Raw genomic sequence first — 26497 nt, 5'->3', positions numbered from 1 at the left:
CCTGTGGAATCTCTACTTTATAGATATTCTGGAAGACTGTTGGCTTCAGAAAACCTTGGGCATTCCAAACCTCCCACAGTATTTGCAACCCAGTCTCTGCTGCTTTCTGCTGAATTATTTGGAAACTATTAAGGGAACTGATAGGGCCTCTCAGGCACTGTTTGAATTTCTGAAGCCTGACTAGACTTGCAGAATGACTGCAAATTACTGCAGATATAAGATCAGAGCTTCTTGCCACACATTGTATATGTAAAGGCTTTCATTTCGTTTGTAACTATAGCAACAGTTCTATAGCCCATTGTTTTGTACAACCAAGTCTAATCACATCTTGGATTGCCTGATGATCGCTGCTCTGCAAGAATTAATTTGTTTTTAATTGATTTAAATGTTGGCCTACTCTTTGCTGAAAGGCCTACTCAGCCTTACACTTTTACAGTGACAGAAGTTGAATTCCAGCAACCTGCCTGTATCCTTGATCCTGCTTTCTGTTACATAAGGCCAAGGGGCAAGGGCTTTGCTAAGGCCATGGCAAAACCACTGTATGGTATAATGGGAAAGGATAGGGAATTTGGAGCTTGTGAACATGGGTTTGAAACTAAACATGGGTTTGATCTTGGGCATACCATTTATATTCTCTAAACTTCAATTTCCTTATTTATAAAACAGAGATAATAATGCTAATAGGACATGGCTGCTATAAGGATCAAGTAAAATAATATGAGGGAAAGCTTTGTTTAAATTGTGAAATGCTACATAAATGTTATGATTAAGTACACAGGTGACTCATCATTGTTACTGGGCAGGAGCTCCTGCCAGTGGGTGAGAGCTGCCAGGAGGATATGTCTGTTTTAATCATGTCTCTTTCTATTAGTTCTTTTTTTTAAGATTTATTTATTTATGCATACAAGAACTGGTATACAGGACAGAGGTGCGGGGGTTGGAAGGATTCACCAGAGACAGAGTGGGGAACAGAACAGGCAGGCTGAACTAAAATATACTGCTGAGGGGAGCAGTGGGAGAGTCAGAAGAGATCTGCTGCGCATGTGGGTAGCCCCCTGGCCCTTGTACCACCAGGGAGGCCCTCTATTACAGTTCTTCCACATGGATGGCACTCCTCACCGATACCCTATATGTCAGACCCACTCGGAAATGAGTGCTTTAGTGTTCCTTTGGCTGGGTAGATTTCTGAGAAGATGGTAGGAAGTGCGGGATATAAGAAACTTTGAAGAGAGAGAGGGTTTCTTCCTTGGGTCTGTGTTTGGGGTGAGGTTGCTGTGAGCAGAGGGAGGGAAAAGGGTAGTGAGATGAGTTGGCAGTAAGTCTAGAGTTCTCCCGGCATCTTCCTCTCCAGGCTGGCAGCTTATCCAGTAACAGAGTCTTACATGATTATGGGCAATTATCATGTTCCTTGTTAGTTGCACATACAATAATTTAAGATTAAACTGCCTAATAAGCTGTAAAAATTTACTTTAAATCCTAGATATGCTCTGCTATTCTAAAGTGAGCAAAATTGTGCTTGTTTAGTGACAAGTAATAGCAAAATTGTGGTTTCCAACTATATCCTTCTTGAAGGAAGCATTGCAGTTTTACCTACAGAAAGTCACATTATTTGTGTATCCTGCCCCATTCTCTGTTACATGGGGATTTATTTTTTGTACATGCTCCTTTTAACTGTCAAGAAAAATTTCCTTAAGAGTCCAAAATCAAAACAAAATTATCGTCACCTCTTTAGCTTTAGGGAAGAGGAAGTAGTGGTGTGAGTTACAAAACAAGGCATACTCTGCAATGTTTATTGCTTAACTTTTCTTTGTAAAGCTTCCTATTTTGGTTTTCTTTTAACCCCAAGATGAAGGGTGAATAATGTTCTTCTATACTAGGACTAAATATTTTATCTTCCTTCTTCCTTTACTAGCCATTTGTTTTTCTATCAAAGCTCAGTTCATGTCCTCTCCCTTATAAAGTGTCTTCTGCAGACTCCTACATCATAGCTCAGGCCTTATCATCTAACCTTCCAATAGGGTTGCTTATTTGCAGAACTTGCTATGCAAAGCTAGTTATTTCTCCACCTTGCTTCCTCTTTAGATTGTAAATCACCTGCATCTTTGTAAACTCTTGGTTTCCACAAAGCAACGCAATAAATATTTGCTTTTTGAGTTAGGTATTATGGGGATATACTTTTCTAGAATTGCAATACTTGAAAGTTATGTAGTGCTTCCTACATGAGGAATTTGAGATGTATAAATATTCTCTTGTTTATGTCATGGAAGCCTGAGAATGTATTTTATTTCACTGTTTTATTTACATATGTCAACTCATACTGTCTGCAGTGTGATAATATTAATACAACAAGTTTTGCAATTCTATGTTAACTAATCTGTGAATATTTGTTTTATCTTTTAAACTCTGGTATCAACTTAAGCCCTTTTTCTTCCTATTACTTAGATTAATTACAGCTTTAGGTTTTAATCACATGAGAATTTCGCATTTACCTCCATTGTGTGTTATCACTCATTCTCCTTTCCTAAAGGTTGAGTTTTTTTTTTTTTTTTTTTTTAAGATTTATTTGTTTCTTTGTTTATACAAGCACTGGGTACAGTCAGAAGCCCGGGAGGGTGAGAGAATTCACCAGAGCCAGAACGGGGAGCAGAGCAGGCAGAAGGACCAAAGTACACTGCTGAGGGGAGCAGCGGCAGGAGAGGTCTGTGCGCCATGTGGGACCCTCCTCTGGTGGCCGGGGAGCAGCCGGGGATCGAACCGGCGCTTCGCAACCCAGCGCTCAACCGCTGCGCCACCAGGGAGACCCCTAAAGGTTGAGTTTTCATATTATCTGTCAGAACTCTGTTATAGTGTCTTTCAGTTGCTTCTAGATGTAAAATGTTTCACTTGCTTTAAAAGGGGTTAAGTCGCAAGGGGTTAATTACGTCGCAGCACTATGAAGCTATCCGCAGCCACTGCAGCACTGCAGAGTTCCATCCCCAGCGACCTGGGAGCTAACCTTGATGGTACGGCAGACCTCTCCTGTCTTGCCAGCTGCTCCCCTCAGCAATGTATTTCAGTCAATCTGCCTGTTCTGCTCCCCACTCTGTCTCTGGTGAATCTTCTCAACCCCCACAACTCTGGCCTCTGTACCCCAGCTCTTGTATGCATAAATAAATAAATCTTTAAAAAACTATTTAGAATATTTTCAGAATAACAGAATTTGGAAACTTAAGCAGACTGAAGAATTTGTACAAATTCACCATAATATCCATCTTGTTGCCTGGGTAAACAGTACCATATTTAAGGTGCAGTTCTTAGAGAATATTGTCTGAACTTAAGTTTTCAAGGTTCATGCCAACTTAGTCATAAAGACTCCAGGAACACTTAAAATATATTTTTCAATAAATAGATATGCTTTAATAGCCAAAAAGTGGAAACATTATATCGGTTTATAAATTGAGAATTGAGTAGCTTGTGGTGCATTTTTGAGAGGAAGAAAGAGACTTAATGAATAAATGATATGCCTGTGGTCACTTGACTTTAAATTGATTACCATACCTCCTGGATTCATATTATAAAATATGCTTTCCATATTAAAAGAATGGGAATCCCTATCATCAAGGAGTAGCTAATCTGAAAAAATGGATATAACAATAATGCATATTCAACAGAAGGTCCAAACCTTAACGTCATGAGTTTTATGGAGTTACCTTTTCTGTTAAGAGGTATGCTAGTGCAGGTATACTTTTCTGTTGGGTTCAGAATCATATATTATTTCAGAGCTCAAAAGAGCAGATGATTAGGTAGGCATTCCCTTATGCAGTGGAGGTCCTGTCCCAGCTCTTTCTTGCAAGGGCAGCCATCCCAAATGCCACCAAAGTGGGATTAAAGATCATAAAGGCTCAACCAGGGTCCTTTTAGAAACTTCCTCTGGGTCACCTTGAATACCTGAGCAAACTAACAACTAGCACATGAGGCTGGCTTCATAGGTTGTGTGACTGGTGCAGACACACAAGGATCTGTTCTCAGAAGGGGCCTGCATTTGTTTTAATACTCTGGTGTTACTATCTTGAAATTCTTAATAATTTTATTTTTGAGCTTACGTTTTGTAAGTGATCTGATAGGACAATTGAGCATGCACATGAGCATGGGAGGTGGGCCAGCTGGCAGTGCACACCGTGTGGGCCTGAGCTGTGTTCCCAGCAGACAGCACAGGTGTGGAGCCTTTCACCTGGCGTGCAGGTGCAGGCCTCAGGCAATATGGGACACCACACGGGGTTGGTTTTTATTTTTCCAGAAATAATTTGAATTAACTTTGTGTTATAATTTAGGCTGAAGGTTATATTTATTTACCCATTCAGACCTCATAGAGTTCACATTCTAGATATATATGTTTTTTTCCAGTTAGTGCAACAATATCTTACTTTTTAAAATTAGAATTATTGATGTAGCAAAAGAAATTATTTTTACCTCAAAGACTTTTATAATAACATGAATATAGATAACTTTCCCAATCTATAGTTTCTTTGGAAAATAGCTTATTCCCATTGAGTTTTGCTTGTATTGATTTTATATTGTAAAAGAAGACATCCTTATATAGCTGAATATGGAATGATTTCATTTTAGAATTGTGAAACATGGAAGATAGTACCACAGACACAGAACAAGAAGAGGAAGAAGACAAAGATGAAAAGGCTAAAGAAGACCCCATTCATGCCATAGCACCCACAGTTAACATCCGAGATGAACGGCTTGTTGATTTATCTACAACTCCAGCCTTCATTTGTCTGCATGAGGTATAGTTCTCTTTATATATTACTATAGTAAGACCTGAATCATCATCTACTTAAAAAATTCAGATGAAGCTAGTATCAAAATAATTTATTACCATAGTCTGTAGCCAGTATGTACAATTTTAAACACTTTAAAATAAGATAGTCCTTACCTTCTCTATCAAGAGCTTTTATGTAGTCTTTGACTACTGCACTATTGCAGGTTCTGGCAGTCTTATAGCATAATACAGTAGATATTGGCATATATGCTGTCAGTTAAGTGCTTCTAGTTGATAGTGAAATTAAAAGACTTCTTTCATTATTGAATATACTACATTTACTTCCATAATATCAAGATAAAAGTTTTTGTCATATAATGATAGAAAGAATATATATTTACCTAATTAAGTATAATATCTGCAGAGAAGCAAAAGGGAAAATATGATACATATTCCCATTGTCTAATTTTTAAAAAACAAGATGAACATTTAGGAAATGCCCATGTATGAGGAGAGGTGGGTTGTTCTTTTTAAAATAATAACTGACCACATATGCAGCTCTTAAGCCTTTCTGTTCATGAATGCTGTAGTTTAGAAATGGTTTAGTGGACACTGGATTCTGAATTATTAACTTTATGTAGGTATAACTGAATAAAACATCTAAGAAATTTGATAAATAGTCATAATAAAAATAAGCTAAAAATGTCTTAGGGCAAAATCAGAGTTTATTCAAAACTAAATCTCCCCCACCTCCCTAAAATCAGAAGAACATGATGTTGAGTCATGTTGTTTGATCATTTGGTTAAGGGGGTGACTTCCAGGTTTCTCTTATGGAAAGTTATTCTTTTGTTTAAAATGAATAAGTACCATATGAAGAGATACTCTGAGACAACTTAGCATCCTATTTCTCCTAAAATTTTCACCTACTAGTCTTACAACTCTTAATGATTCAAATCATTATTTTGATTGTTGCTAAGCAGTGTTTTTCTAATTCTGTCATTCCTTCTGCATTTATTAGTTGGCTTCCTACTATAAGGAAGAACTTTCTTTTGTATTTCTGTTTGTCTCTATCATCTATCTATATGAATCTATTCAAAGGGGTATAATTCATTACTGTCATTCATTTTGCTGCTTCAGTTGTCACAGATTTGTCCAGTGTATGCTCATTTGGCCAGTGTAATAAGAAGGCTCATTTGTCCTTTTTTTTTTTTTTAAAGATTTTTTATTTATACAAGCACTGGGTACAGTCAGAAGCACGGGAGGGTGAGAGAATCCACCAGAGCCAGAGCAGAGAGCAGAACAGGCAGACTGACGAAGTACACTGCTGAGGGGAGCAGCAGGTGGCAGGAGAGGTCTGCATGCCATGTGGGACCCTCCCCGGTGGCCAGGGATTGAACTGGCGCTGCAGAGGCTGCGGGCAGCTTCACAACCCGCGCTCAACTGCTGCGCCACCGGGGAGGCCCTCATTTGTCCTTTTGACATGTCAGTATGATTCTCTGTACACTTTTTACTTCCCAGCATAAGAATATGTTCCATTTTCATCTTGCATTTTCTTTGCTCCAACCCTGTAATTAGTCATTTTTCAAAGAATCCCCAGTTCCTTTCAGTGGAATGATATTTGAAAACTAAGATCTTAATAATGGATATGCTCATTGCTTCTGGTCTGTCACTGCTTTTAAACCCTCTCAGCTGAGGAAGCTAGGAAACAAATACATGAATAAATTAATCCATAAAAATTTATAGCTATTGCTATATCTATTTTTAAGTATTTAAAGGCATGAGTTCATATATCTATTCTTAATAGTTCTAAATGACGAGGGTTCTCTGTTTCTGCTAAAATCCATCATACATCCAAACTTGCAATAGAATTTCTACTTTATACCACTACCCTTAATAATTCTAACAAATAAAAAATCAGTCTAAACTGGAGTTTATTTCTACCAAAGGTTAAATTTATAGTCAAGTTTTTTAAGCCACAAATAAGCATGAGAGATTTGTTTTATAAAGTTAAAGCGTAACTGAGGACAACTTCTCCTGCATATTAATCTTCAATATAACAATTTATTAAATTTGTTTAGAATTTCTCAGTTTACATGTATACACAAGTTAGAGTTATAAATCATCAGGTACTGGCCAGCCCCTGACAAAGTGGATACCTTAGATTATGACATCAAAGAGCTGTCTTATCTAAGCCTTTAGAGTAGTATAAAATTATTAAATAAAACCACATCCATAATCACATCAGCATTTTACTATATGAAAACTTTTCCTCAAGCCAACAAAATCTTGCAGAATGAACTAATGGCTTCAAACAATTTTATTTCCATAACAAACACCACTGAACTGAGATTGTTCCTAACCAGTATCTATCAATATTTTATAATTATTTTAACATTCCTCTAAGATTTATGCGTCTTATAAATCTTTTAACCTTCTTTAAATTAGCTATCCTCCTTCAGCTGCTTACAGAATTTATTGTTATTAATGCTGATAGCACAGTTGGCCTAGCACTGCTGAGCTGCAGAACACTGAGATGAGACGATGTGCTCATCTATAGTACTGCAGAATATGTTCTGCATGGTGTCCATGGTACTTTGTAATTTGAGACCAAACTATTTTTTTCAATCTAAGAACTCACTTAGACCCTCATAATCTTCAAATTATGTTGCTCCCCTTAGTAGGGACTCTTCCATATTCAGATACCTAGGAAACTGATAACACATTCACAGAGCATGATACAAGGTCGTAGCTGTCCACAAATCTACCTAATCATATTGCCTGTGACATTCAAACCAAAAAAAATTAAATCAAATACCTTTGTGGACCATACTTTGCAAGGCCTCGCTTCTGTTTCTAACCTTTTAGAATCTGGCTCATTTCCCATGTCCTTTGAGAAACTGCCTGAGCAGCCACCTCACTGTGGTTTCTCCAAACTCTATGCTCTCATAATATTTGTAGGCTGTACCTGTCACTTAGTAGTACAATAGATTATTAACAGACATTAATTGAATGTCTTTTCATCATAAAATATTTTGTATAGAATATTTATAATTACCCACTGACATTTGGATCATATTATACAATAAACTTAAACTTAAAAGCACTATTTTAATTCATACTTTGGTAAGACTATTCAGAGTACTGCTTAGGATCTAAGCTACATGATTTCTATCCATGGACTGTTTGGATTAATGCCGGACATCTGATCACCAATCTGCCCTTGATGCTTGACTATGATACCTGGCACCCCACAGACTTTTTTTCATCCAATGAAGATTTGGTCCTGCTCTATTTTTTTATTAAAAAATTGTTTTGGCAAGGTTCACAAATATTCTACCTAGTATACAGTTAGATGAATTTTTACATCTGCCTAGAAACAATATATTCAGAACTGAATTCATTCTTCCCCTAATCCTAAATCTCCTTTATGTTCCTTTGTCAGTTTGAAAGTTAAGTATTTCCTTTAAATATCTCTTGAATTTATCTCTTCTTTATACCTAGCATATTCCCACTCAGATTAAGATATATTTCCTACAATTCAGAGGTCTCCCTTGAGATTCTTTCCAGTTATTTCTCCCACGAAAGATGACAACTATTCTGACTTACATTATTAGTTTCCCCTTCTTAAACATCATATAAATGAAATCACACAGTATGTTTTTCTTTGTGTCTGGCTTCTTTGACTCATATCTGTGAAATTCATAGTATTTTCTTTTTATGGCTATAGAGTGTTCTATAGTATAAAATATCATAAATTGTCCATTCAATTCTATTCAGATATTTGAGTTGTTTCCTGTTTTTATTATAAATAAAGTCCCAGAATCATATTTTGTATCTCTAATACTTGGGCATTCACTTATCTTAGGTGTATACTTTGGAATAGGGTTACTGTGTCATAATCTGTGTTTGTATTCCATTTCATCAGATAGCTTCACATGGTTTTCCAAGATGATTACACCAACACACACTCTGATGGGCTACATATGTAACTTGTTTCATCCAATGCCATGGCAAGGGTCATGTGCTATTTGTATCCTATACAGTGCTTCTCTCAATGTCTTACCAGAGACAAGTAGTAATAGTAAATATTTATCATAAAATGGCTTTGTTTTCCAAGTTTCTTTTGTAAATAAAAAAATCATTCTTTAAACTAACAGTTTGTGCATTTTATTCAAAACATCATGTTTGAAGTTGTCACACATCCAAACAATATGTTATAATTTTCATGGTATTAATTCCCCAAGTTAGGATTTTTACTACTATCTGTATGTGGCTATGTAAAGTAGCACTGATTTCTAAGTATGACCTCAGTAGTCAAATGTCAGTAGGTCAAATTTTGAACTTTCCAAGACTAGAAGCCATAAAGCATTCTTGTTTTAATGCCGAGAGTCAAAATCAAAACATGAAATTATCTTGCCTAAGCCTTTGGCTTTTCACCAAAAGCCAGTTCATTCCTCCCTTCTCTTCATTTCCTGAAAATAATTCTTGCAATAATCTTTGCTAAGGCTTTGATTTGACCTAGCCAAATAGTAGTGAAAAGGTAACACATGGGAATTTGAGAAGTATGAAGGGGGAACACTTAGGAAATAAAAGTGTGAATCAATATAAAGTACAAAATTTTGTTTAAGTGTAGAATATGGAGGGCGTGCGGATAATTGTAGGTAAATAGATGAAGATGGATTGTTTGTTGCTATGTGACCTTTTCACTAAAACTATGAACTTGTTTGACTTCTTAGAAAATATGTAATAAATGTATTTGTGTTAAGTTTTCATTGCAAGTCAGATTTGAAAATAATTTTTTGATGAATAATAGGGGATATTGTGTTAATCCATTTACTAGATTCAGTACCCATACATGATGAATGAATTAATCAAATAACTGCCTACAAAGATGAAAAAATAAGATCTCTGCCCTCAAGGAGCCTACAGTCAAAATAGTTTTGAATATTTAATATTCATAGCAACTCCATAGGAATAGAAGTTTAAAAATATCATTATTTCCATCTTAGAGATTCAGAAAGATTGAAGCTTGCCCTGGATTGCACAGGAAGCAGATGAAGAGCTAGGCATGGAACCAAGTCTCCTGTCTCTTACCTTTCCACTTATTTCAGCTGACATTCTTTGCTTGACATTCACACTTCTTTGAACTTTTTTTTTATTTTAAGAAGCAAAGATGCCATTTTTTTTTAAAGATTTGTTTATTAAACAACACTGGGTACAGTCAGAAGCACGGGAGGGTGAAAGAATTCACCAGAGCCAGAGCAGGGAGCAGAACAGGCAGACTGACAAAGTACATTGCTAAGGGGAGCAGCGGGCGCAGCAGGAGAAGTCTGCGTGCCATGTGGGACCCTCCCTGGCGGCCAGGGATTGAACTGGTGCTGCAGAGGCTGCTGGCAGCTTCGCAGCCCAGCACTCAACTGCTGTGCCACCAGGGAGGTCCTTCTTTGAACTTCCAATAAACACTTCTATTATAGGGTTTTACAAATTGACATTTTAAGTAAACTGCATTTAAAAATATAAAGATAGGGGACTTGCTAGTGGTGCAGTAGGTTGAGCGCAGCACTGTGAAGCTGTCCACAGCCCCTGCAACTCCGGTTCAATTCCCAGCTGGCCGTGGAGAGACCCACATGGCATGGCAGACCTCTCCTGTCTCGCCCGCTTCTGACATTGTCCTCAGCAGTGTCTTCAGTCCGTCCGCCTGTTCTGTTCCCCACACTGTCTCTGGTGAATCCTCTCACCCTCCCGCACATCTGGCCTATACCCCAGTTCTTGTATAAATAAATAAATCTTTAAAAAAAAAAAGATAAATATTTAACACTCTTATTTAAATAATCCTCATTATTTTCCCCATCCTTTCTTTAGTTCCCACACTTCACTAAAAGCCGTGCTTAGAGGAAATATATTTTAAAAAACTACTAAATTTATTTTTAAATCTTTCTACAAGACTTGATATTGTGGGCATGTTTATACTTTTCCTCCACACACCCAGGAATTTTTGCAAGAATGATTTTTCAAGCTTTTATTTGGTTGTCAAGAAACTTTAAACAGTCTGATAACTTATTAAACAATACAGATAGGATCCCTAGGTTTCATTTTTCCCATAAAGTTGATTTTATTAAACTCTGACATTAGGGAGGAAATTTAGAAATATTTCTGGTATGGAAAAGACCTTGGGACTCTAAAAAATGTGGAATATTGCTAAAACATACCTATTTATAAAAATTAAAGATTTATATGAGGATTATAAGGATAGCCATATTCCAGTTTGTAGAGTCACACCTCCAAATCCCACCATTAAAATCATACACTGCAGAAGAGTTTAGGATAAGAGAAAAAATGTTCTGTTAGGGTATCCTTACTCTTGGTATCTTCCAAATGATCAACATGAAGACTGTCAGAAAAACTTTGCTCTCTGAAGAGGCTTGATAAGTAGCAAGTGGGAGTTAGAAGAGTGTAAAAAATTGGGGACATAGAAACACTGGCAGTTCCTTTTCTTGCTGTCTGTTACATTATCTTCCTGTATTTATTTGGACAATCTTTACTGTGTATGAACCATATGCCAGACTTGGGGCTAGAAACCAGAGGAAAATGTGGCAGTGGTCATACTTTCTGAAGCTAATCTGTCCCTTCATCCTCTTTCCCTTTACTCTTTTTCAATTCTTTCCTGACATTATGAGAACCTTGTCTGTGTATATGAGCATAATTGTGTTTATATAGTCAATCAAGTTTTTATTACCTCTATTTTTCATTCTTTAGTTACTATTGTAGCAAGTTGATTAAACATTAAAGATAATAATCTAAACTCATTCACTGTTTTTCTTAGTAGTCCCTGAACAGATGTTGTTTTTTAAAATAAGAATTAGAGGAAACATTTAATGGTGTTGTTTTCTCCTTTGAGAGAGAAAGTAGTTGACATTTGAAAGCTATGACTCTCAGTGGAGAATATGCATGTTACAAAGCAGCATCTTTAGTAATTCAAAAACTATTTGAATATATTAAGCACTAAAAGATGGAAGCTTAAGGAATAAAATAAATAATGTCCTTTTCAGGACATTGTTAATACAATATAAAATGAAATATTATTTATTTGTATGTTGGCAGGGAGAGGATATTCTTGTCTGATGGATAGATTTTTTCATATGAAAGTAGCAGGGAAGACTTGAGAAATTGGCTATTCAATAACTGGATTTACAGTTAATATCAACAGATGAGTCAGCAGTCATCAAAACTAGAAAAGTCAGCTAAAACAAGACAATATGATAGTTTTCATTAGGCAAGCAAAATCAGGGTCAAGTAGTAAGAGTAAAGTAAAAAGACTAGGAAGTTAAAGAACAGAGTATCAGAGGCAGGTAATAAAGTTTTTCACCCATGAGTTTAGCTTTTTTCTTTAAACTATTTTTCTAATATGTAAACTGTGCATATAGTACAAAAATTCAAAAGGTACAAAACAGTATGGCCTCCTACCCCTTCCCACAATCTGCACTCTGCTTCCCCAGAGGCAACCTTATTAACAGTCTCAGACAGCCTTACAGAAGTCTATGTACAAATAAGCAAGTGGCAATATAATATACACACCTGCTTTTTGGGATAGGTATATACATTTCTTTCAAATGCTTTCAACATAGTATTTCAATGCATAAATGAAGCATACTTTTACCAATTCATTTCCAATCTTCCTCTATTACAACCAATGATAGAGAGTCAGTAACCTTACACATGTATCATTTTCACAGGAGCAATCATAATAAAAGGGCAAATTCCCAATATTGTGGTTGCTGGATTAATGGGTTTGCTCATTAAAAAAAAAAAACTTAAATATAATTAAAATATACCATTTTAAATAATTTTATTTTTTATTTTCTTTTTTAAAGATTTATTTATTCATGCATACAAGAACTGGTCCGATGTACAGGTACAGGCCCGATGTGTGGGAGGGTAAGAGGATTCACTAGAGACAGAGCGGGGAACAGAACAGGCAGACTGACTGATACACACTGCTGAGAGGAGCAGCAGGTGAGACAGGAGAGGTCTGCTGTTTCATGTGGGTATCTCCCCAGTCGGGAATGAACCAGCACTGCAGAGGCTGCAAACAGCTTCACAGTGCTGCGCTCAACTGCCTTCGCCACCAGGGAAGCCCTATCTTAAATAATTTTAAAGTTTCAGTTCACATTAAATATATTTTAATATGAAATACATTCACATTGTTGTGCAACTGATCCCCAGAACCTTTTCATCTTGTAAAACAAAAACTCTATGGGCATTAGACATCAGTTCCTCATTTCCCCCTCCACCCATCACCTGGTAACCACCATCCTACTTTCTGTTTCTATGAATTTCACTATTCTTACAGTATTTGCTTTTTTTTAACAGATTTTTTTTAAGATTTTATTTATTTATTTATACAAGAATCAGGGTACAGGCCAGATGTGCCGGAGGGTGAGAAGATTCGCCAGAGACAGAGCAGGGAACAGAACAGGCAGACTCACGAAATACACTGCTGAGGGGAGGAGCAGGTGCAATAGGAGAGGTCAAGTATTTGCTTTTTGTGACTGGTTTTTTACTTAGCATAATGTCTTCAAAGTTTATTCATATTGTAGTAGATAGCAGGATCTCTCTCCTTTTTAAGGCTGAATAATATTGCATTGTATGTATACATACAAAATGAACAAATATTTCTTCAAGGTCCTGCTTTCAATTCTTTTAGGTATAGATCAAAAGTGAATTCATTGGATCAATCATCAATTTGTGCTTTAGATATTTTATTTTATTGCCAAAGTACTCTCCATAGAGGTTATCATAATCTATGTTCTCACCAACAGTAAATGAATGTTTCTTTACTCATACCTGCACTGTGTACTAATTTTTTAACCTTTGTTACTCTGATAAGGGGAAAAAATATTTCATCATGGTCCTTATTTACATTTATCTTAATATGAGAGGAGTGGAGCTTCTTTTCATGTGGCTAATACTACTTTGAAATGTAGTATATTAATATAAAATGTTAAGACAATTTCCACTGAAATGATGGTATATTAGTCTCTGTTCCTAAGAGGGTATGTCATGCCATTGGGGCCACATGGGAAGCACCGGGATTGGTCAGGCAGAGGGAAAAGAGGGATCTGTGGGCAAGAGCCATTATTGTGATTTCCTTGGGAAGGCATGCAGGAGATAGGGAAAACAGGTCTAGGGTGGCCTAGTTTGAAACTTTCTGCAGGCTCTGGGGCTTAGAAGATTTCCCTAGTTCTTAGCATCTAGTACTGGGATGATTAGTGGTCCAAGAATGAGATTTTTTTAGTGAAGGGGCCAGTCAAGAGTGTGGACTCCAGGTTTGTTAGTTTGCATGAAAGCATGCCTCCAGGAAGAGGAAGGGCTGATGACAGAGGTAAAAACAAGGCAAGGTGACTCAGGCACATTATGAGGTTGTCTAGAACAAGGTGTATACACTATAGGTATGTGGAGAACATGTTAGAACATCAACTTTACAGAAGCTAGAATCATGGTTAATATGAAGACTATTTAGTACTTCCTTTTTTGGGTGAGTTCTGTTCACATTCTTTTTTCCATTTTTTGTATGGTATAGTTTTTCTTATACATTCATAGATATTCTTCATACATTTACAAAGTAGCCTTTTGTGTATAATACACATTGCAAAAATCTTTTGTTGATTTCTTTTAAGTTTGCTTAAGGTGGTTTTCTTTCATATAGAGTTAATTTTTTTATGTGCTTAAATTTATTGATCTTTTCTTTCACAGCTTCAGGATTTAGTGTCATACTTAATTAAGACCTTTGTTACTCTGAGATCGTAAGTTGTTTCTGGTATTTTCTCTTAGTACATTGAAAGCTTGATTCATCATATTTAACCTTTGATCCATCCAGGGCATATGTTGATAAGGAAAAACAAAGGAGATGCCGGCATAGGATAAGCTTAGGATCTTATGCAAGTCTATTCTTTTCTGAGGCAAAATTCTTTACATATTCCCAGCCCTTACATATCCTAGTGGAGGCAAACAGGTATGCCTGGGAGGCAGCAGAGATGTGAAATAGGGGTTTTAAGTATTACCAGATATCAAATCTCAGATTAAGAAGACGGGAATTTTGCTGTCAGTAAAGACTACATCTAAGAATATACAAGTTCAATATATCTTAAGTATTATTAATGGTCTGTAAAGAATATCTGATTGGTAGGGAGCTGAGGGAGTATTTCAGCAAAATGGGTCTGAGTTCTAGCTCTGTATGGACCATCTTCAGTATGTCATTTAGTTCTCTGAACCTTACTTTACACTAATAATACATTTCTTAGCTTATGGTCCTTTAAGGGTACCTCACTGCCTAGCCATGGTGGTTTTCACCATCTTTTAAAATTACCACTTTTCCCCAGTGGAAATCCTCACAGAAGCAAGATATGTAAAACAGGTTTGGATGTGGTGGATGTAGAGGAGGACGCAGGGCTGAAGGTCCACAGCAGCACCACGTCAAGCTCCCTGGGGCAACAATGGGGCAACCCCATGCACTGTACACATAGTTTGTGAACTACATAAAACCTATCCATCTCTCTCCCACCTTAAAATCCCTTTCAGCACAGTCAAAAGTACAAGAGATCTGCCTCCAGAGCCTTGGGAAGCAATGTGAGTATGCCAAGAGCACCCTCAGGAAGAGAGGTGGTTGTGTCATAGCACATCACACAGCAACTTTCTAAAATTCCTCATCAGAACAGAGATGTCTCCCACTGTCCCTCTGGTGGCACTCTTTAAAAACTTCTCCAAAAATCTCATTTCCCCACCCTCAGGTTGTTTTTTTCACCCTCTGTATCTCCACTCATCTTTTCCTTCATGCCTTTGGCCATTTCATTCTCTTGTTAATGTCTAAAGAGTTCCTTCCTTCTCCTGCACTGTTGGTGGGAGTGCAAACTGGTCCAACCACTATGGAGAGCTGTGTGGAGATTTCTGGACCTACTAAACATAGAGCTTCCATATGATCCAGCAATTCCACTCCTAGGTATTTACCCAAAGGACACAGAAACATCAATTCCAAAGAGCACCTGCACCCCTGTTTATAGCAGCACTATTTACAATAGCTAAGCTTTGGAAACAACCCAAATGCCCAAAAATAGATGACTGGATCAAGAAGATGTGGTACATATACACCATGGAATATTACTCAGCATTCAAAAAAGATAAACACATGCAATTTGCAGCAACATGGATGGAGCTGGAAGGGATCATGCTCAGCGAAATAAGCCAGAAAGAAAAAGAAAAATACCGGATGGTCTCACTCATAGCAGGAATCTAGAAAACTTAAATAAGGGACCAGGAAAATGAATAACTATAAGAAAGTGAAAATCAAAATCAACAAACAACTATGAACCAGAGACACTCTATGGGGTTGGAGGGTGGGGAGGGGAGGGATGGGGGTCAAAATAAGGGGGTTGCAATTGTATGGGAAATATAAACATAAAATTTATTTAAAAAAATAAAGAGTTCCTTCCTAAGAAAAATAGTTTTCTTTCCTATTCAGTATCACATCATCCCTCATAATCAGTTTTATGATCCAACTTTCTTAACTACCCATTGTATTGAAATCCCTCTAAGTTTGTAATCCATTACTTCATTAGATAAAGGCAAACATTTTACTTTATATATGCTAAAAATTAAAAAGTCACCACTATCCATTCATTTATAAATGATATTCACATTTTAAAGGAATTATTTGACAAATGAAAATGAGAACTTTGGTGTTTATATCAGAAATATTTTAGATTCTAAGAATCTACAAAATGCTTTGTACTTAAGCAGAGTGTTTTCATCTTGAATCCTGCCACGTAACCATGGAAGTAAAGTAGTATTTGGAGAGCATGGAAGCTCATTTGCCTTCTCCATCAGTGTTGTTACAAATTCTGACTTAGCCTTTGGAAGAATTTTTAAAAGCTATGTTAAGTAGGGACAATAACATACTTAATATGTATTAATTTTTGAAATATCTCCAGTCAACAGAATATTACGTAACGGTTTTTGAGATGATACAAAAAGAGATGTTTCACCTTAAACTGAAATTTAATTGAAAACCTTTCATAGATTCACACAGAAAGAGCAGAAATGATACTGAGGTTTATTATGTGTGTACTTTACTATGGAATTACCTTAGATAATTTTTCATGGAAAATTAGCCCATTTCATGAGTAATACACCAAGAAGCACAGTGGGCAGTTTATAGATAAGAGCGGTTTGTTTTTTCAGTGACAACTTCAGTGAGTGTAAAACATTACCTCCTTAGTGCAGCATTAATCACAGCTAAGAGAGATAACGCTGGAAATGCTCCTAAGGGAGCGGCCCGCGTGTATCTGGCATGCAGCAACTGACAGCCGCTTAGTATTAGTATTTAGGAAGCAAGAATCTCTCAACAAAAAACTAAAATGGGTTACTGAGATTAGCTGGAATAAGTTTTATGATACATTACTGAGTGGGGGCAAACACAAACAGTTTGTGGACCCTTTTTTTTTTTTTTTTTTGATACTTTGACAACATAAGCATAAATTGCTTCTTGTAGAAGATGAGAAAGCCAATTTCCAGAGGATAGAAACTGAACTAGTTTTCAGATCTTACATGACCTCAAATGTGCTGAACTTTTTTATGAGGGCTTTCGTAATAGAGAAACAATATAATCCCTAATTACTCAGAAATCTTGAATGTTAGAGCTTAAACTCAGACTTTGAGAGCTTGAGAGTTATTATTTTGGAAAAATAGTCAAGATACTTTGATAAGCTTATTAGCACTATGCTATGCACATTGTGGGCAAATGAAAAATATTTATTTGATTTAAATAATAAATATGTTTTTTGCTTTCAACAGAGGAATAGATATCCTCAGTGGTGTGATATAAATTTACTGCAAAAAATAGCCTTAAAAATAATGCAGATCTGGGGCCTCCCCGGTGGCACAGCGGTTGAGCGCTGGGTTGCGAAGCTGCCCGCAGCCTCTGCAGCGCCGGTTCGATCCCCGGCTGCTCCCAGGCCACCGGAGGCGGGTCCCACATTGCGCGCAGACCTCTCCTGCCGCCCGCTGCTCCCCTCAGCAGTATGCTTCGGTCCTTCTGCCTGCTCTGCTCCCTGCTCTGGCTCTGGTGAATTCTCTCACCCTCCCGTGCTTCTGACTGTACCCAGTGCTTGTATAAAATAAATAAATAAATATTAAAAAATAAATAAAAATAAAAAAATAATGCAGACCTGGGCCTCCCCTGGTGGCGCAGTGGTTGAGCGCTGAGTTGCGAGGCTGCCTGCAGCCTCTGCAGCGCCAGTTAGGTCCCTGGCCGGCCGCCGGCGAGGGTCCCACAAAAAAAAAAAAAAAAAAAAAAGCAGATCTTTTTATGAGAGCGTGTCATTAGAAAGATGCTGATCAGTTACTTAAATCATGGTGTTTTTTTAAAGAGGAAAAAGTAAAATAGAAGTTTTTTGGTTTTTTTTTTTTTGTTTTTTTTTTTTAACTTTGGGATGCTGTCTCCCGGAGGATGCCCTGGTTCCTCTGTTGGTAATATCTTTATGAACCATTTTGAGTAACAACATCCTGATTTTTCTTTACATCCCAGCCAGATATTGATTTCAGGGTAGAAGCTAGACAATTATTGAATAATGTAATGTGCGATAAAGAATACATAGGACAGCAGAGGACCAAAAAGTAGAGGTGCCAACCCCTTCCTCATGTCATCAAGGAATATAACCCCTAAAAGAGAACTATTTAGAAGGAGCAGAAAAGGGGAGGAGGTAGATAATACATCTATGTTCTAGATTTATGTATTTTGTCTCATTTAATGCTCTCAATAACTCTTCCAGGCAAATTGTATTGTTATCCCTGTTACATAATGGAAGGAACCGAAAAACAGTGAGATTAAGTAACTGACTCATGATTATACCACTTGCAAATTCAAACCCAGCAAATCCAGTACCTGAGTCTCTGGTCTTAATTGCGGGTGAAAAGATAAAACCCAGCAGGGATTGATGGCCTTCTAGCTCCAAGGGGAACATTACAAAGTAATGAAAATATGAGAGAACATGATTTAATCTAAAAACAACAAGATGTTCAGTATGGCAGGAGTGTGGGGGGAAAAAAGTATACTGAAACGCTAGGCAGAAATCAGTGCACGAAAGGACTCACTTGCCAGATTTTATCACATAGTAAGCTGTTGAAAGGTTAATCAGAGCAGTAAACAGGATCAAAAGTGACTTTTGAAGAATCCCTGTGGCAGTGATACAGAGGATGGATTGGAATAGGTCAAATCTCTCATCACAGGCTACTATTAGAAAGTGTTTGTATTACATCCAGGCCTAAATGATGAGGTCTGGACCAGTGCAGCAACATTAATGATGGAGGGCCTGTTGGCGCAAGGGGTTAAGATGCAACCTATGAAGCTTACCACAGCCACTGCAGCACAAGTTCGATCCCTGGGCAGGGAGCAAACCACATGGCCAAGAAGACCTCTCCTGACTTGTTCTGTTCCCCTCCGTCTCTGGTGAATCCTCTCACCCCTCGCACCTCTCGCCTGTACCTCCATTCTTGTATGCATAAGTAAATAAATCTTTAAAAAAAAATTAATGGTGGATAAAGAGATGGAGTTGAATGCAGCAAAATGAAACTGAAATGTTTGTCTCAAGTGTGTCAACAGTATTCTATAGGGAAATTAGACAATGGTGTTCCTGTATTTCCTTCTGCCTTCCTGTTGATGAAATAGTACTCATTAAAGTCTTCAAGAAGCCAAGGATAGCATCTAAATTAGGTAAACATAATACAGCCTTTCAGAATGTCTTCAACACTGAAGAAATAGAGATGAAGATTAAATCATTTATTGGACAAGATTTTTTAAAGACATGCAATGTAAACATATCTATACATAAGGAAAATAAGAATTCTACATAAGAGCTTATCATCATGACACTACCCATCACTGTTACCTTTAAAACCTTTTCTTGGGTAGCTATTCAAAAATACAGGCCAGCAAATTTTGTTACTGGGGTATCTTTTATTTTCTGCATTTAAACTCTTTATTTATTGGATGAATATTTCATTCATTTATTTGGAACATTACTACTGATCAGAAAAATCTGATTGTTTTTCTCAGTGATCAGAGAGTCAGTGCCACTTGGAATTTCTAAGAACCCAAGTTTAGTCAATACTTTCAAAGAATGATAAAGCTTAGAAATAAAGTCTTAATTAACATAACATATTAGCCATTAAAATGGAACCAAGACTGTAAAATATATTTGTTATTAGTCAATCCACATTTATGAACAATAGCACATATTAGTGAAGTTATATTAAGGCAAGAGACGCAGATATAACCTATTTCCATGAACATATTGAAGACAATCAAAGTCCATATTTTATAAAAAGTAACATAAAATGATTTCAAAGAGGAAATTTTATGTTATAGAATTTTTAATTAGAAAAGTGCCATAAAAGTATAATGGAAATTTCGATCCTTGGCCATATGGTAAAAACATAGAAGGACAAGCCTTTGAATATATAGATTCATGAATTATTCACCAAAATCTCCTGAAATAATATTTAGTTCCCACTAAGTTAGTGGACACACTCTATATGAGCTATTTTCCTTTAGAACAGTATTTCATGATGAATGTATTTTTGATTGCAGAAATCTTAACTTATACATATATGAATAATTATATAGTAGATGAAACTGAACTTATCTAAGTCTTTTTTAAAAAACAGGAAAAATAAGGGATAATATTTAAAAAATTAATTTTTCATCTGAAGCAACTATCCTCCTCAATTAGTTTCAAATAATAGCATGTTTGTAAAGATGTTTCAAAAACTTGGTTACTGTATTAGAAACACATTACGTATTGAAGATTGAATATATTTCTAAAATTCACATATAGTATGGCATATTATTTCAAATTTTATTCTAGAACTTATTTTAAATATGCAGAAGAATACTGATGTTCTCTTTAATTATTTCTTTTTACAATGATGAATTTAATGCATTACATTTTATAATTTTTGTAATATAATAACTTGCATTTTAGAATCAATTAATGAATTATAAATGTTCCAGATACTCTTGTTTGGTTAGAAAAATAAATATCTATACTTGAATGTTCCAGTGGTTAAATAAACAATAAGTCAGTTAGGGTTGAAATATTTAAACTACTCTTCTGTATTTTTCAAAATTCATGGCTTTTTTTAATAAATAGATTTATCTATTTGTCCTATAAAATTTAGTTTTCTATGAAGTGAATCATTTAATTATATCACTTGAGATATAAAATTGATCTTCAGAGTACTGTAGCCTATAAATAAATGCTTCATTCCCCACCCACACCTACCACTCGGAAGGGAAACCTCCCAGTAGTCTCGCACAGTAGTAAGCAATCTTAAATTTTAAATGACTAACATATAGAGCAGAGGAAGTTAATTTTTATGTTTAAACAGTTTTCACCATCAAATACCTTAAACAGTTATAAACTGTTAATGAATTACCTTTAAACCATATTCTTTAAGATTAAATCAATGTTCTGAAATGTTTTTAGAAGTGACATTATGCTACCACATTTGAAAATATTTAAAATGACAAATATTTTACATTTCATGAATGGTGCATGAACAGGTTTATTTGTATATATTTCCTTTGCCTGGAAACTAAAATGTTGTATGATCTTCCTTGCCAAAATAAATGCCATAAATTAAGTATGTTTATCATCAAATGAGGTTAGGGTATTTAGAAATAAACACCCAAACAATTGTTTATGGCCTGAAATGAGCGGTAGACTTTCAGATGTATCTGTCATAGTCAAAATGCATGTTACTTGTGTAAAATTCTAGCTTGATGAATAAACAATTGTTTTTTAATTACAGCAAGTAATATAGGCAATAGAAAACTTTTCAATTAATAGAAATTAAGAGAATTCCAAAACTAACATGCAATTCTTAAATGTTCTCAATTGCAAGTGTTCATTTGGATAGCAGCATAACGGCAACAAACGATTCCTTTAAAGTATGTATATTTTCAGCTTTATTTCAAATGTATTATAGCATAAGAACTCACTGCTCAAAGGTGATTTTTTTTGCCATGGAAAAAGAAGTATGAAATGTATTCCAAAGTGCTAAAGGAATTAATTGCCCTAATATATTATGAATACCAGAAAAAATGAGCATATTAGTGATTTATGGCTTAAAGTTCTTGGGTCTGATCATCATTTTGGCCTTTTTGAAGGAGGACTTGTAGCCACCAGGCTGTGCCTCACTCATACCTGGCCAGGTACCCCAAAAAATCCCATTACGGACACCTCTGTATTTCTGGTGATAATATTTGCCATTTAAGTTTGCAGAAAGACAGGCATCAAACCACCAGCCCGAGCTATAATAGAGCCCACAGTTCCCAGAAGGATAGCGATCATTGTCTCTATCTGGGGTGGTGAAAAACTTCAGATCATGGTTGTAATTTTTACTGAAATGTAAGGCATCTCCAGCTGTGCCATTATAGTTACCAATGTGTAAACGGTATTTGAGAAATTCATTGGCCACATAAAACTGATCATACAAAGCATAGAGTTTGACACCATTAAAGTCTTCAAGATCTATTCTTAGAATCATATCCTTACTTTTGGTCAAAAGATGAATTTTTTCATTCCCCAGCCAGAATTCTCTTCTGAGGTTTCCAAAGCCCACTTTATAGTCTTGCCATGTTCTGGTGAAGTTGGTGCTTCCATCGAGACGTGCCTGCAGCACTGTCCAGCCTCCCCCCACGGTCTCCATGTCACAGTAAACTTCAAAGCTACTATATTTGGGGTCTGGTGTAACTCTGTAGGTCTCACTGCTTCTTTTGCCTATTGTGTAGTACTCAGAGCAATCTTTATATATTAGATGTTGAACTGAAGTGGGGAAAAAGAAAGGCATTGGATTTTGTTAATAAAATATACACATCTGATGAATTCTATATACATACAAAAGCAGTTTGATAATTCAATCAATGGTGATCATGAAATGTTACTTGGACCTGCTTAGCAATGCTTGTTATGGTCTCAAAAGTAGAGTGTAGTGTTATAAAGCAGACAAGACTCTCCAACATACTCTTGGTTGGTAATACTATTGACAACAAACAAGAAGAAGAAATAAACAAAAGCAATAGTTGTAATAATATTTGGTGGGGCTACTAAGCATTCTGCCAAAGATTTAATGTTTTCACCCTAAATCTGCACATGAACCTTATGATGTGGATATTATTGCCAATCTGCAGGTGAGAATATTAAGCTCAAAGAGGATGAGGGGCTTGCCCACATTCACAAAAGCAGTAAGTGCCAAAGCCAGGGCACAAACTCAAGTCTGGCTAGCTGCAAAACCTGTTTTTATAACCGCTGTATTCCTTGATCCTAAAAGTCAGATGATCCCAACTCTCTAAGAACTGCATTTCTCGCATAAAAAAGCACAGGCTATTATTTCCTTTCACCTAAAGGGGCTGGTAGCTTCCACTATCAGCAGTTTTATAGAATATGTTCCAAGTGATGCACTAAAATTCTAACATCCAACATTGTTCTTACTTCACATTCATTTCACTAACTTGACAAATAAAGAAGCTCAAGTAAAAGAGAAAGGTTTTTCCATAATTTAACAATATTCTTTTTCTGAATGTATTATTTAAGAAAACATTTAGTCAAAGTTTCACGTGTAGGTTTTCTAAAAAGGAACTACAGGTTCCTTTTAGTTTATGTTCAGGATAAATGTAATAATCAATGAACATGGCTCTGTAGGAATGCAGATATTTACTACAAGATAATTTTTATTAAAATTAGTCCCAGATAGGTAAATTTATCATAAGCTACTCTGCACCCCCCCAAATCTATTTATGTATATTTAGAACTCAAAATATTCAGCTATTTCCCCAAAACTTTTAGTAGAAAAGTAGACAATACAATCTTGTACATGTTATTACAAGTTGCCATAGAGTGTCAAATCTCATGTATGCTCAGAGACGTCAGCCAAGACATGACCCTCTAGAGGCCTTGCAGTATGAAGGGTGCAGTACAGTGTGCCCCAAGTATTAGGGACATTGGTCCCTCAGCCTCCACTTACTCTCACTGGTAGATGCCCTGGGGGTAGAGCATACATGAAGAAGTGCTTGTTCTGAATGAGTGTGATCCCTGCCTTAGGCACCATGTCCCTTCAGCCTCACTGATATAAGCAGAGGTAATGCAGAGATGGCCTTCCAAGGTGCAAGAAGACAGCAGTGACCCAGGAACTCAGGTAGAAAGCCAGGGCTAAAGGGAGCCAGCACCATGGGTAACAGTATATTTATTAAAGTTTATTTCATGTTCATTCAATTCATTTGTATGGTGAGTATGGGTTATATTTCCATATGCATGAATTTCTAGCATAAGGTCAAAGAGAGCAAGAAATAAGGTCTTTCTTCTCTTAGTATCACACTAAAGCTCTTAAAATGTTTTTGTGCTACGAGGACTTACAGAGCAAAAACCCTCACACACACTTGAAGCCATTTATAGCTGCTTCCATTCTATCTACAAAAATCGCCCATTTTCACTAGATATTTGGGATTATGAACTGCATGCAGATTACATGGTAAAATCTTTCCAAGCTCTCTTGTTGCTACATGAGAAGGGGCAGTCAGCCAAACATGAGAAATGAATTTCCAGTGAACACAGCACAACTGCAAACACTGCCTTATCTCCATTGTTCCAACACTTCAGTGAACAGATAGGTGAGTTAAGTGCACTAGGAACATTAAAAAAATTCTGTCTCTGCTTCTGTTTGTGTGTAATTCTACCATCAGCAAATAACATCTCTGAAATTTGAAAGTGCCATCTCAGGGACACAAAACTAATTATGATTTCTGTAATTAGAAACTAAATGATTTCTGTGGCCATATTTGCAAAGATAATAGATTTCCTGCACCACCTTGATAAATAAAAAGGCTCACGTATTTCAGCTGTCATCTATTTAACTTCTTTGCTCAGGTAAATGTTTATAGATACTGTCTAGCTGTAGAACATTCATGAACAAATGATAAGAAAACAGTATTATCCATACCTGGACGTGATAGTATTTTTTCTTGATTGGGGCACTTAGTTGAACATTTGCCATCCAAATTATTGACAACAAATGTTAGATTGGCCACTTTGTTATCAACATAATTTTCTATATTGTTCATATTTACAAGATTCAGCTTCTCCAGGCGACCCTGAAGCCCGTCGATCTCCGCCTTTGCACTCTTGAGGTCAGAGGACAACTTGTTAACCTCACTCTCTAATTCTCTGACTCTGTTGTCTCCAGCCTCTCCCAGGGCTTCTGTGCTGGGTAAGAGCAGCCCGTGTCTGCCGGGCTCACGGTTGTCGTCCGCCTGCAGTTTGCAGTCTTGGCAAGATTTCTTCAGGCTATTTACGATTTCTTTGAGGTACTGGACTTCTTTGAACACCTCCTCGAGCCTGCTGAACTGCTTCGGGAGCTGAATAGTCAGCGGGGGCAGGTTCACCTGATAAGCGCATTCACCTTCCTGCTCGCATTTCCCTCTGCTTTCTAGTCTCACCGGGCACGCATCGTTGGCTGTTTGATCTTTAATCTCCTCCGTTTCATTGTTTGCCGCAACCAAGAAGCCATAAGCAGCAAAGACAGCTGAGCCCAGCCAGCACCAGCTCGCGAGCTTCATGTTGGCGGTGGCTCTCACGCCGGCGGGGAAGTGTGCAGGGCTGGAGCGTTTAATACCGGCGGCTGCCGGCCTGCCTGAGTCAGACGGTCTGTGTTCTCAGAAGGGCGGGAGCGCTTGCATCACCCGTTTCGGAAACGCAGAGGAAGAGGAGATTGTCCTCTTCAAGTTTGGCAAAAACTGTTATTTACTCTCAAATATGCATGCTTTGGAATTACTGCCGCTGGTTAGATGCACGTGTTTACCAAGTTTCTCTTTCATTTGTTTTAGAGGGCACCAGAAAAATCTTGGATTTCAAAATCATTGCCCTTGAAGTAAATCTTTTAATTACCCTTAACTCCCTACAGAGGTTTTTGGATTTTCAAGATAAAGTTTAATGTGCTCGTTATCCAGACTGTTGGCAGAACAGAGATCTTACAAAAATGGAAAGGGGCCTTTTCCTTCTTCAAATAGGGCACTGAGGATCCTGTGTTTTCCTCAAGATGTTAGATTTTCAGGTGACATCTTAAACACTTGAAAAATTAAAAATAGTGAAGATTTCAAAATAACTCCTGGTGTGCAATTTTATCTCATTTATTCGAAAAAGGGAAGAAAACTGGTCGAGAAAAGGGGGCCACTTTCTGTTCCTTTGACCATAGCAGAGTCCCCCAGAAATGTCTCCATGACTGAAACGCAGTTAAAGGACATCCTTGTCTTTCACCAAAACCAGCAGCCTCCTCCTTTGGCCTTTACCATTTTGTGATTGTTGTGTCATCCGCCACAGCTGCCCAAATGTGCCTCTGAACTGTTCCAGTCTCTGTTCTGGGTCCTCTCCAGCCTCCAGCATCCTCACCTCCTTCCCACTGTCACCCCGAGGGCTCCGCCTGTAGCAGGTCCCTCCACCTGGTATCTATGCACGTGCTAGAGCACTGCTTTTGCCCCAAAACAGTCAACATTCATGACTTTTCAAACTTTTCTTGGTTTCAAACTTTTTTTCATGGTTTTCAAACTTTTCTCCTGAGAGGTTTAGAACAGGAAAGCTTCAAATGGAGAAACCCTTCACTATGTTTTATATGTTGGAATCTCTATAAGGTTTCTTATTAAAA

General features: G+C 37.0%; 2 protein-coding genes across 3 annotated transcripts in view; one reads left to right on the top strand and one right to left on the bottom strand.

Moving 5' to 3' along the window:
- CCDC146 (coiled-coil domain containing 146) overlaps window positions 1–26497 on the top strand; it is a 92812-nt gene that overhangs the window by 7204 nt on the left and 59111 nt on the right. For both annotated transcript variants that reach the window (XM_054692504.1, XM_037511083.2), the window contains exon 2: window positions 4606–4775. In XM_054692504.1, coding sequence (XP_054548479.1) covers window positions 4617–4775 — 159 coding nt within the window. In that variant the 5' untranslated portion in view covers window positions 4606–4616. The remainder of the gene's footprint in view (window positions 1–4605; window positions 4776–26497) is intronic.
- Window positions 21762–25674, bottom strand: FGL2 (fibrinogen like 2). The gene is made up of 2 exons (XM_037511070.2): window positions 24800–25674; window positions 21762–22629 (listed from the first exon to the last, which is right to left on the bottom strand). The coding sequence occupies exons 1-2, from the start codon at window positions 25413–25415 to the stop codon at window positions 21923–21925; spliced, it is 1323 nt and encodes a 440-aa protein (XP_037366967.1). The 5' UTR covers window positions 25416–25674; the 3' UTR covers window positions 21762–21922.

This window comes from Talpa occidentalis, unplaced genomic scaffold, assembly GCF_014898055.3.
Source record: "Talpa occidentalis isolate TD23 unplaced genomic scaffold, MPIMG_talOcc4v2.1, whole genome shotgun sequence".
Taxonomy (NCBI): Eukaryota; Metazoa; Chordata; class Mammalia; order Eulipotyphla; family Talpidae; genus Talpa; species Talpa occidentalis.
The sequence above is the reverse complement of the archived record's forward strand: the minus strand, read 5'-3'. Positions and strand labels throughout refer to the sequence as shown.